The sequence below is a fragment of the Saccostrea cucullata genome, unplaced genomic scaffold (assembly GCF_032062105.1).
Source record: "Saccostrea cucullata isolate Sc308-1 unplaced genomic scaffold, CSIRO_AGI_Scuc_v1 ctg1289, whole genome shotgun sequence".
Classification (NCBI taxonomy): domain Eukaryota; kingdom Metazoa; phylum Mollusca; class Bivalvia; order Ostreida; family Ostreidae; genus Saccostrea; species Saccostrea cuccullata.
This window is the reverse complement of record NW_026928460.1, coordinates 314,687-327,410: the sequence shown is the minus strand read 5'-3', so window position 1 is coordinate 327,410 and position 12,724 is coordinate 314,687. Positions and strand designations below refer to the sequence as shown.

Sequence of the window (12,724 nt, the reverse complement as noted above, 5' to 3'; positions counted from 1 at the left end):
TTTCTCTGTTTATTTTGTCCAAAAATTCAAATATGAAACCGAAAGTACATTGCAAATGGCAGATTTTATAGGAGTTTTGTCTTTATACATATCAAGCTTTTAATAACAGCATTTCAGAGACCATTCACGTCCAACTTGTCCTTCATTGGTATTTGATAAACATATATTATATCTGTAATGATGGTTTTCTCTGAAAGTACAAAGTTAAGCAGCTGCATTTTTTTAAACATGCAATTTTTTTGAGATATTTTTTCTGAAAAAAATAATTATTTTGTTTTAAATATTTGTTTTCAAGTAATACTTTCTATCTGTTAATCAATGATATATACTTATAGACTGTAAAAGTTTTAACTTTATACGTATATAGTTTTGGAGCTATTGTAAAAATAATTTTTTTGGACATCTTGACCTTTGGCAAAACCTTAACAATTCAACTGATTAAAGGTTATGAAAGTAAGAAAAAACAGGCACTTGGGGTATCAACCCTCCTTTCCTTTTTTGTAAAATCTTGGATCGGGTCACCTTTTTCCTTTTTTGTATTCTAATATGGTCAAGATGTTTTCGATAGAGACTCTTTTGTCTCTATAAACTGTTTTTAAGGACGTTCGATCCTGAGATTTTGAGCCTAATTTGGTCAGGTCCTTTATTTTATAAACTTCTGCATCATTTTTACGTTCTAACATTAAATCTGAATTCAACAGTGCAAATTTAACTATATTCAATGAAAAAACAGCGATTAAATTCCATTCAAGTAGAATTAAGATAGGGACTATATTTTGTGGCGGAAGGTTTTTTAGACGAAAATGATCAGTTTTTCCATTTTGATCTATAACAGTACTGTTAATTTTGGATTCCTATTTTTCCATCCTTATTGCACAAAAAGCTGTTTTTTGCAGTTAAATGTGTTATGCTGGTTCTGAAATATCTATTAAAAATTTTTTCTTTTGAATTCTATCAACAAAGTGGGACAAATATAGTAAATGTATTCTGAAAATCCGGGGAAAAATTGAGCCAATTTTAACGTAAATTTTTTTGAGTAATATCTGAAAATTTACATCATATACCCCCGTTTTTGATATTCTTTTCTAAGTATTCAAGATAAATTTGGCCTATTTGCTTAAAATCAGAAAAAGTTTTAAGACTTTTAAAATAATTTTTTTGCTTATTAAATTTTCAATGCCAAAAAAAACACTTTTTATTAGTGCAGAAAGGTCAAATAATTGATTATGCGAAGCAATTTAAAACTTTTTCTTAGTCACAATTTTTAAATGTCTTTTTTTAAACAAACTTAGAGTTCATTTTGTTTCATGCTTTAATCATACTTATAAATATATTGGAGAGAAAACGTCAAAAATATAATTTTTAATTAAGACACAAATTTCAGTGCAAAAAGGTCATATTAAATGTACTGTAGCGCCATAAGAAGCGTACTGACCGCCATTTTTTGATTTGAATTTTAATTAAGCTATGTATGTAGTAACTAAAAATATACTTGGCAAAAAAAGTTTAAGACTTTAAATATCAGGATCGAACGTCGTTAAAATGTATCATTTTCGACTGACACATCTTTTAGAACAATGTGAGAAAATCCAGATTAATCTTACATGTAAGACACTGTAAATTATCCACACAAATCCTGTTCCAATCCAATTAATGCAACGCCTTTAATGTAAGGAGAGATGTATAGGGGATTCTTGGTATTTGCATCGAGGAATTTTATTATATCTCGTCTCCTAGCACCATGCCAGTGTAAAAGGCGCGATATACTCAATTTTATTGGAAAAGGATACTCAGTAGGCTACTCGGTAGTGAGAAGTTGTATTTCTACAGGAACTTCACTGTTGGATTTCGCAAATTACTGATGAAAAAACTCTGGTAACTTAATCTATGAAACCTCACTGTTAGATTTTATGAATCCGCAGATGGAATAATCTAAGAAACCTTGTACATGTTGACTGTTGCTAAGACAATATGCACGAAACATGTTTATATCGAGATTTTCATTCTTTGATATCGATACTTTGAAGATCTACCATCAAAACCTTTCATTAATTGGACTTTATCTTTTACCTCATTTCTAATTAAAAATGCTACACCCTTTGATGCTGTGTCAAAATTGCTATATAGTAAAATACCATTCCACAAATGTTAATATTTTTCGATAAAATCATCTTTCCAATGCGTTTCTTGTAAACCAATAATGTCATATTTTCTTTCTTCATATAAAGCAAATATCACTTTCATCTTATTAACATCACACAATCCATTACAGTTCCAAGTTGTTAAAATGACCATAGTCAAGAAAGAGAGAAAAGAGTTTATTATGATCATTTCTATTTATTTTTCTTTGCCTTAACCTTCTTTTTTACTTTCTTCTTTCTTTTCTTTTTTTCCGTGATTACGGCTTCATTTCCAGTGTCCGAGTCTGTCTCTGAAAGCTTTTCCTCCGATAATTCACTATCAGACTTGTGATCGTTATTGTTAATCGCTTGTTTTTGTTGGACGCACTTGCTGAGGCCCTGCGCGGTACACATTTCCTCTTGCTCAACACTTTCTGCATTTTCCTCTACTTTTGCCGACGAGTTCTCTGGATCGATGGTTCTACTTACTTCTCGTGAATGTTCTGTTTCTTTGTCTTGAATATATTCTGTATCATTCTTTTTCATCATCTCGGTATCCTTTTCCGTAACGTCGACGTTCACTTCCCTTTCGTGTACCTCATCTGCTTCAGTGTTCGATAGGTTTTCTTCGTCCTCGACCTCAGAATTTTCACTATTATTGTCGTAACTGTGTTCACTCAAGCTACAATGGCATTTGTGAGTCCATTCACCACACTGATCACACAAACTGGATTTACACACTCGAGCGTAGTGACCTTGTTGTTTACATTTAAAACAGGTGAATTGTGGACATCCCCTAAATAAATGATCGCTAGCACAACACAGCGAACACACCTTTATTTGACCGTTGTGTATACATCGGTAATAATCCTTGCCGAACTTCACTGTAGAAGGGAAGGAGGGCATATTAGGAGGGAGTTTCACTCTTACATACCTGGTACCATCCGCTATGGTCGTGCCTGGGTAAAATTGTCTATTCACAGGCGATAGGATTTCAACACCCATTGTATTCAGTGTTTGTTCTATTTCACTATCGTCAATGTAAGCTGGTAGATGGAGAAAACTTACATTTATAGTTGATTGAACAACTTCATAACACTGAAAAACTTCATTCCCAACCTTTATCCCTTCTAAAAGATATTGTGTTGGTGCTTTTCCGTCGAGAGTTATCTCATACAAATTACCAGACTTTGGCACACATGCGTATAGGGACCCAATACCACAATTTTCATGTATGAAGTCTATTATTGCATCAGGTTTTACATCTGAGTTATCTCTCACATTCACGATAACGGTGTTCTCTCGACAATACTTCCTGTCCTTGAATGATTCATTTGATCCGCCAAGATGGCCGCCACTTGACGTGGAAAGCATCTCGAACACCTTTTATCTGTTCAATTTACTAGTACAATGTTCAAAGTCAAAAACTTACAAAATATAAATATTTATACACGATGCCTCCCACTAAAACGTAGAAGACAAAAGCTCACTACTTACAATTGACACAAAAGGTCAACTTATGCGGAGCCGAATTCCTTCGTGCTCACTACGAAAAGCAAACCGGAAGTCCCCTATTAAAAAAAACATTTTTGTTTATAACACGTCTAAACTGTAATTGTTACATATAAATTGATATCACTAACAACATAGAAAGCAATGTAGGTTGTTGCAGAGAAAATTAAAAAAAACATCTACAGCACCTGAGATTCCCAAGCGGTCTCCCATCCCAGTACTAACCAGGCTCGACGTTACTTAACTTCGGTGTTTGGATGGAAACCGGTACTTTCAACCTAATATGACCGTAGACATGTAAGTAGTGTTTATTTTCGGACTTTATCTGTAAATGAATTTTAAATGAAGAATTGAACTGGTCCTTTGTTCCTCGTATCTTTTTTCCAATTAATGTCTTTATTAATACTATAAGGTGATGTGAATTTTTTCTAGCTATTTTGCTGCTCCTGTAATTATCGAGAGCGGGGGGCACCAATCGCATCATCTCGGGTCTTTCCGTCGAAGGTCGGACATATAACCTCGCATGTATTAACATTGATGACCGGATGTCATCTTCCTGTTTACAATGTGAATATAGGATGGACGGAGTTAAGGGGAATGTCCGGCCACCTTTAGTGCAATAAGAACAAAATGTAAACAATTCTTCAGATGGCTAAGATACATTATATTTTGATCATATTTCAAGTACTTATGATAAAGATACAATAAATATGCATACTAGTAATTGAATGCATGTTTTGTATATATAATCTATACTTTTTTTAGAAAAATTCTTTTGATGTGCTCTTTAGAACTGCGCAGCTACAAAATTCAGCAGCTAGAGCCTTAAAAAAAAAAAATATGCAAAATGTGCATAAAATATTTGTTGGAAAATCTTTTATTTTTAACACAAGGTATTTTTTTCAAAATGAGTGTAAAGAACCATGAAAGTAGTACATTGATAGCAGCACGTGGTCTATTTTTAACACAGATTTTTTTTCCAGACCTCTTCTTAATATGGAGGTACATAATAATCTTTAAAAAGTAGAAGAGAATTATAGTTGGAAAATGTTTCAAATAATATGAACATTAAGGGGAGTTGGGGAATTATGTTATATTGTGACTTAAAATATAATCATGGGAATAAATGCATCTATCCACAGCAGATAAATACATGCCAACCACGTGCTCAGTGGAATGATATGAACGAGGAAACTCGAGCGATAAACAGAACAGTTTTCCCGATTTGCTGGAGTGGGGTTAAAATCGCTTTTTTCTTTAATCAGACGATGCGATGCAACAAATAAAAGTAGTAAGTAATATAACATAAAGATTAATATTTAGTCATTTCTTGTTTTGATGTTACTATGGTCGCATTTATTCTAAAATCAATGTTATTTGAACTATGTGTGACAGAGGAATGGCGGAGGTAAGGAACAGGTGGTCATATGAAAAATCAAATTTTCAAGAATGATGGATAAGGATAATAAAAAAGAGAAACAAATGGTTGTAGCCATATTATCAATGAACCGAACTGACATCATTTTCAATTCATTTTTCGTCCCGTGGATGCTGTAGTTGCGCAGTTCTAACATGATTAATTTTCTACTAATTAAAACAAAATAAACTTAATTATTTACTAATTTTAGTCTCTAAGAGTAGGTAATGAGTGCAATATCACTTTGAGTAACTTTGGGCTAGTTTGGTAGAGTATTAAGCGCAATCTTGGTATTTCTTATTTTACACCAGACTAGATCCAATATGGCTTGTACACCCCCCTTAAAGGACCCTTCTGTGGTACATTTATCTAAAAGGAGTCTTTGCAGTATGCTTCATTTTTGTTAGCTGCAGAACTGTAGCTCTCCGAAAAAATATAGTGACAGACCGGAGAGCTACAGTTCCACCTATTGAAAAAAAAAATGTATACATGTATTTATTGCGCATAAAAAAATGCGCTGTTTCTCGATTTATTTCTCCATGTTCTTAATATTGTCGTCTCAAAATATTAATTTGTTTCTTACATATTCTTTTACTGTTTCCACATCAAAAAAATTCCTTATAATTGTTAATAGCCCCCCCCCCCCTCCCTTTGGTTCTGAAATTAAGATCATCGAAAATTTCATCTATTTATACTGCCAGTTTGGTTTACAAGTTAATTTGGTCCAACGTGCTTCGTGCATATGTCAACTATGAGGGTACTTGATACATGTAAAGAGGTAAGGAATTTTTCGAAATCTAGGGGTTTTTTTTTTCAATTTAGGTAAAAATTTAGAAGAATTGATCAAGAACTAATTGCAAGCGCAATTTTTTGTGCGCAATAAACATAATTATACAGTTTTTTTAGCTCACCTGAGCTGAAAGCTCAAGTGAGCTTTTCTGATCACATTTTGTCCGGCGTACGTCTGTCCGTCTGTCGGTAAACTTTTCACATTTTCATCTTCTTCTCAAGAACTACTGGGCCAATTTCAATCAAACTTGCCACAAAGTATCCTTAGGTGAAGGGGATTTAAGTTTGTTCAAATGAAGGGCCACGCCTACTTCCAAGGGTTGAAATTATGAATTAGTGAAAAATTAATGGCATTTTTTAAAAAATCTTCTCAAGAACTACTGGACCAGGAAAGATGAAAATCATGTGGAATCATCCTCAGATAGTGTAGATTCAAATTTGTTCAAATCATGACCCCCGGAGGTTGGGCGGGGCCACAATGGCTGACCAAAGTTTTACATAGAAATATATAGGAAAATTCTTTAAAAATCTTCTTCTCAAGAATAACAAAGCCATGATTGGTCATATTTATATAGCATCCCCAGGTAGTGTAGATTCAAGTTTCTTCTAAGTTAGTTTTACATAGTTTATAGGAAAATTGTTTAAATTCTAGTTTGTTATTTATATGGAAGCAATTCATGTTCACCCCAGGGGTTGGGCGGGGCCACAATGACCGACCAAAGTTTAACATAGAAATATATAGTAAAATTCTTTTAAAATATTCTCAAGAAAAGCAAAGCCATGATTGGTCATACATGTATTTATATGGAAGCATTCTCAGGTAGTGTAGATTCATGTTTGTGCAAATCATACCCTCTCCCCTTGAAACTTTTCAATAATAAACTAATTTCTGCTTTTATGCTAGCCACAGTGATCAGTTGAACGATGTGGCCCATGGGCCTCTTGTTTGAAAGGGTGGCCTTGTAGCTCTCTGATCTGTCAATATATTTTTTCGGAGAGCTACAGTTCTGCAGCTACGTTTCTGTAGATAGTGCTCAGTACTTCTCATCTGACATGTCGTCGGAGATGACCTGTACATCCCCACAGGTGCTTGTGGTGAGGACCCCTCCCCCCCCCCCCCAATTCCGAATATACACCCCGGGTCCAAAGATATTTTTATTCATATCTTTTCACAAGTTTATCTTCTACTACACATTTAAAATGTTTTCAATATGAAAAATCCAAAAATAAAGTGAAATTAACGTTTTAATTATAAAAAAAAAATCATACCTGCAGCATTATAAAAAAGAGATCTGTTTCATTTTCTTGAATATTGTGTCTGAAACTAACATAAGATAACAATTTATAAGTTTTTTTTTTGTTCTGGACAACCATTTACCACTTTTTGCTTTCAATTTATCAAGCTTGGTAGTAGATAGGATTTTTCAAAAACCCAATGCATTTGGAGGTAAATTCTAATGGAGATTGTACTCTGCTTTTACGTGAAATACATGCAACAACTTTATTAGATTAGTATTAATTTAAATTGATCTTGAATAATTATTGTCAAATTCAAGAAAATTGCTGAATAAGAAAAATATCACTAATATACCGTACTGGTACTTAAAAGCAGAAGACGTAAGTACAAAAGGGAGACCAAAGAAATGTCAAAAAAAAAAAAAATGACACGCAGAGAAAAAAAAAATCAATATTTTTGTAGTTGGATATGGTACTTAATATTAATGTTATTTCATTTGTGAGACCGATTTTTATGCTTCTTACAATATGATATTTTAAATAAAATTTATACAAAACTAAAAAATATGTATTTTCTTTAAATTACCGGAACTAAAAAAAAATGCGTATGTTTATATTGTGCAGAATCTTCCAAATCTTTGATAAGAAAGGTAACTCTAAATTCTATAGATCATAGTAATACAAACAGATTTTCTCCAAGGATCCTGGGTTATTTTCCTTGAAAATGTAAGTACATACTACATATATAAATATACTAACCCACATAATATTAATGCAAATTACGCTTAAAGTTTCACACTTTCCATGTCAGCAAGACCAATTTTGTGTATTCTATATGCAACAACATTTTACCGAACCATTTCCCTTGCAAAAACGGATTGAAATTCCTGCATTCGTGACAAAAAAACACAGACTCACTACTTTAGAAATAATGTACATGTACTTGAAGAAGATCTCTTAATTTGGTTTCACAACCAAAAGACAACACAAAAGGGGGAAAATAACATTTGTGAACCACTATGGCCTGCTTCTGTCAATGAAAATATAATAAGTATACAATATCGTATAGATTTTGAATTTTTTATTGGAACTTTTAATACATTTTTGTATACATGAACAACTCAAAAGTAAACCTATATAAAATCAAGTATATAAAAATTATCTTTGGTCCAACATTATTTTCACTGAACCGGAAGTTGACAAACTCGTCCTTCCCGATGCTTTGCCAAAAGTGACATGCGCGAAAACGTTTTCTTGCATGACTTGCATCCGTACTTTTTGACGTCTGAATGAGTCTGAAGGTGTGCTCGAAGGTTCGATCTATCGGCAAACGCTCGACCACAGTGAGCACAGGAAAACGGTTTTTCGCCCGTATGCGTGCGCATGTGGCCTTGTAATAGCCAGGGTCGTGAAAACGCTTTGCCACATAGTTTACATTTACATGGTAGTGTATGAGTTCTAATGTGCATTTTTAATGCCCCCAAAGAGCCATAAGTCTTGCCGCAAAATTTACAACTGAAATCTTTTTTGACTTGAGTGGTGCAATGGAACTGCTTGTGTTTTGACAGGCCACCAAAAGTTGAGTAACTTTTCTTGCAATGGTCGCACTGGTACCTCGGTGAAGTAGGTATGGACAGAGTTGAGCACTTGTTTAAATTACAAAGACTGAAGGCATTAAGATCTGTTCCTTTGCTGAGCCAGGAAGATACGTCACTGAAATACCCAATAAAAGGGTTATTTGGTTGATGCACAGAATTCAGAAGATATGGGTACTGACGAAAATTCTGATGAAAATTCTGATTATACACAGATTGTCTAAGATGTTGCGAATACCAGTCTGTGAAATTCATTTTTAATGGGTCCGATGGTGGTATGTAGGATTTCAGCATATCCTGTCGGTGAACAGGGCTTTGAAACTTCATAACTGGTGTGAAAGCGCTCGTGTCCAGACCGACATTTGAAGTAACTAGCGCCATAGAACTTTCTCCGTTTTTGTCCGGATGTGATGGTTGATTGCAAAGACTGTCCAGGATATCTCGGATCGGATCCCGGGGTTTAGGTTCCGTTTTTATCGTCGCCTTTTGAGAACATGATAAATCTTGCTGTTCAGAGTCCTCCATCTCACAGGTTACAAGTAAATAATAATATTTCTTTTTCTGAAAATAAAGAAACATTTTTAAAAATATGTCTATTTAAATTGTATATAGCTGCAGAATCACAGCATCCCCCTCCATATATTGACAACCGGGCGCTCTGATCGTCCCTCCAAATTTTTTTTTTTTAGATCTGCAGATGACAGGTATATTTTAAGGGCTTTTTAAAAAATAATTTGTACCAAAAAAAATTAAATAGTGTGTTGTCCGTTTGCTTTTTTTTAATTCTTAAAATGAAACAACAATTCAAAAAAGAAAAAATCTCATGTTTTTACGCTGAAAATCAAAATGGATTCGAAAACAAGTTTCAAAAACTTATAAACTAAAAATCTGTTTTTAAAAAAAAAATGACCAACAGAAAATACAGGCAATTGGTACAGAAAATCAAAAAGGATTCGGAAACAAGTTTCAAAAACTTATAAACTAATCTGTTTTTATGAATTAAGATTAAGAATATATGATAAGATAGTCACAGAACACGGTTTTAACTGCTTAAAAATGTTTGAAATTTACATGCATGTTAAATTAGAAATTATCATTTACAATGACTAACGTTCTAATTAAAGGTACACAGAAGAAATCGAATATATTTTTATAACACGTATAATACATATGTATGAGAAAGAGAAAAAAAACTTCCGAGTATTGTTAAATTACAATGTAGTTTAGACATCGTTTAAATTTTGTTTGAAAAAAAATGAAAAAGGATATTTATCCGCTTAGATACAAATATGAAAGAGATATTTTTTGAAGAATTTCTTTTAATAATTATATTTTTAGGACAACTTTTTCATTTTTTTTTCTTTTTTTTCGTTAAGAAATTACACTCATAAAAATTATCAAAACTATGCTCAAAGAGAGGTTTTGATAAATCAACAATTATTTTTTCAAACCATTTTCAGATTAGATTCATTTTATTCATTTGCATTTAATAACAACCACAAGTTTGGTTATATGGAAAAATTTTGAAAAACAATCTCATAATTAATTGTAGAGGATACAAAAAAAAGTAGGAGAGTAAAATCAAAATCTTACCTTGATATTTCACAAAATAACTTTCATGTTTCTCGACCTGTTTACAAGTTTTGGATGGGGATAAAAATTATTCCTGCTTTATGAACGAACTCCAGAATAGAGAGTGACGTCACAGAAGTAGAACCAATCACCGCTCGAATACGCGCTGATTAATTATGCATTCCCCTCCCATTGCGCTTCCCAGCGGTGTAAGGTACCGAGAAAATTTGGCTATGTCCCCCCAGATCCCCATGGAGCATCTGCCAGGGAAAGAAAATTTCAGGCAAATAATTTTCAATTTCTTATGGTTAAACTGACATATTCCCTACTGTGAAAATTATTTTGGGGTGTTAAAGTCACTATTTGATATTTTACCATGTTAAAACTCAAGTAAATCACATTTTCATAAAAGTTACAATTAAATGAATAAAAATGATAGAAGGAAATATTTTTTCTTCTGCTTTTTTTTTAAAATACAAAACGTATTACGGTATATGTATTTTTTTACTTACGACAAAATCGGTTGAATTGTTTTTCATGTTGTTAAATCCGAAAAAAAATATTATATTTATTGCCTCTTTTCAGTTTCAAATTTACCAAATTTTAAAAGAATAAATGCAGAGAGTCCATTAAAGTTAGATTTTAATTAGCTTGTCGATTTTTTATTAAATAATTTTTCTACCATGGGCAAATGTGGTTGAAGAATGATATGAACTGTATTTCTTGTTAAGAATTCATATATTAACCTGTTTCTTTCATACTTCACCCCGTGTTATCCTTCGAGTCAATATTACCCCATGGCCACTTACATACGTTTACTTATTAGGTAGTCGGTGCGTCTTTAATTGTCCAAACCATTTCGCGCACTTGTTCAAAGTCAATATAGGAACTTTAAAATACATTTAAATATTTTCTCGTTCGAGCGCATCATTAGTTCATCAAATAAAATTCGTTTGATTTCTTCTGATTTATGAAAATGTGATTTACCTTTAAAAAGAAAATATTATTTAAAAGTTGCGTTATATGGTAAGTTTAAATGCGATTCATATAAAAATATTTTTCAAACTTGTTCCTTGTCTGTTTTTCTTACAAATGGCGGAAGTGTTAGATCTTTGTTTAATGGTATATTATCAGGAATTCGAAAAAATCAAACATAAGTAGAACGTACTAATATCCGTCGAGATACAAACGGTGAGGCTAAATACCGGAGAATTTGTCGGAACCTTTGAGAAACCCTTTGACTAAGGGCAAAAATGTAAATGTTTATAATATATGCATAAAAGTAAAAATGTAACCGGGTGCTGTTACTGTGTGTATTATCATATCAGCTGACGGGTCCAGTTGCAGAAATCAACAGTATATCGCTAGCAAAACAAAGAGGCGTCATAGCAATGATGGCCGCCCCGTCGAGATCTCGCCTGCTCCTGCCGCGAGAGTGATAGCGATACCGCTACACTTGTTTACAAAACACCAAGAATGCGTTCTCTGCTTATTTACAAATTAACCATATGTGCTGTTTAATTATTTCGAACAGCCACACGCGCGAGACGTGCATATTTGATTGGCATACAAGACGTAGGTATTTGTAGAAGCATCAGTGATGAATTAGGCATAAAAATTATTTTTTAAAAATTCAAATGTTAATTTTCTTGTCTTTGTATTCTACAGAAATTCTTACTGTTCGACTCACTTGGTTATGCTCAAAAAGATGGGATAAATCTCAAAATATCATTTCATGCTTACACAACTGAAGAGCTCCTTCCTTTTTGCCTTCTTTTTTTTTTTTTTTTTTTACTGCACAAAATGCTGTAACCCCCTCCTCTATCCATCAATGGATATAATAAAATTATATTAAATAAAAATAAAAATCAAATTAATTTTGTGATCACCTCAAAAACTAGATTCATCCCTTACAGTAAATCTTGTCCTTTTCTCGATGGGATTTTTTTCCTTCATGTTTTTTCTCTTTTTGGGGGGGGGAGGGGGGCGTCTGTAGTTTTATTTGTATGGTTTTTATTTGTTTTTTTTAAGTACATGTTTTTTTTTCAACGTATACAAATACTGAAATTATTTCTCTCTTTCAACACTAAAATGTGTGATCCAGAGAAAATGAAAATAAAGAAAGACTTCCATTCAATTGTACTGCATGTGTTCCTTTCATAAAAAAAAATGTAATTCATTACGCACTTGTACGTTTGTTGCATAAAACACTTGGAAACACTTCGTAAGTTTCCTTGTTTCTCTTTCATTTTGTTTATGAGTTTATAAAGAAATATTGCAGCACATGATTCTCCTCAGCAATGAATAGCAATTGATGAGAAAATTAGTAAATGGACAGCTGGATCGTAGCTGATGAGAAAATGAAGTGGGGGCGATATGCACCGTGTTCATTTACTGTTAAGTTGTACATTTCATAACAAATGTTCGTGTCAATCAACCCTGAATGATTTCTCTTAGAAACAGGTCTAAAACAATTCCGGATT

The 12,724-nt window shown here is 33.0% G+C and overlaps 1 protein-coding gene and 1 non-coding gene across 2 annotated transcripts; both read right to left on the bottom strand.

The window, feature by feature from the left end:
- Positions 1–3,808: 3,808 nt before the first annotated feature.
- Positions 3,809–3,927, bottom strand: LOC134277678 (5S ribosomal RNA). Its single transcript, XR_009994308.1, has one exon. It is a non-coding gene; the product is annotated as a 5S ribosomal RNA (ribosomal RNA).
- Positions 3,928–8,253: 4,326 nt separating this feature from the next.
- On the bottom strand, positions 8,254–10,559 carry LOC134277659 (protein snail homolog Sna-like). The gene is made up of 2 exons (XM_062759982.1): positions 10,263–10,559; positions 8,254–9,230 (listed from the first exon to the last, which is right to left on the bottom strand). The coding sequence occupies exon 2, from the start codon at positions 9,192–9,194 to the stop codon at positions 8,256–8,258; it is 939 nt and encodes a 312-aa protein (XP_062615966.1). The 5' UTR covers positions 9,195–9,230; positions 10,263–10,559; the 3' UTR covers positions 8,254–8,255.
- Positions 10,560–12,724: the final 2,165 nt, after the last annotated feature.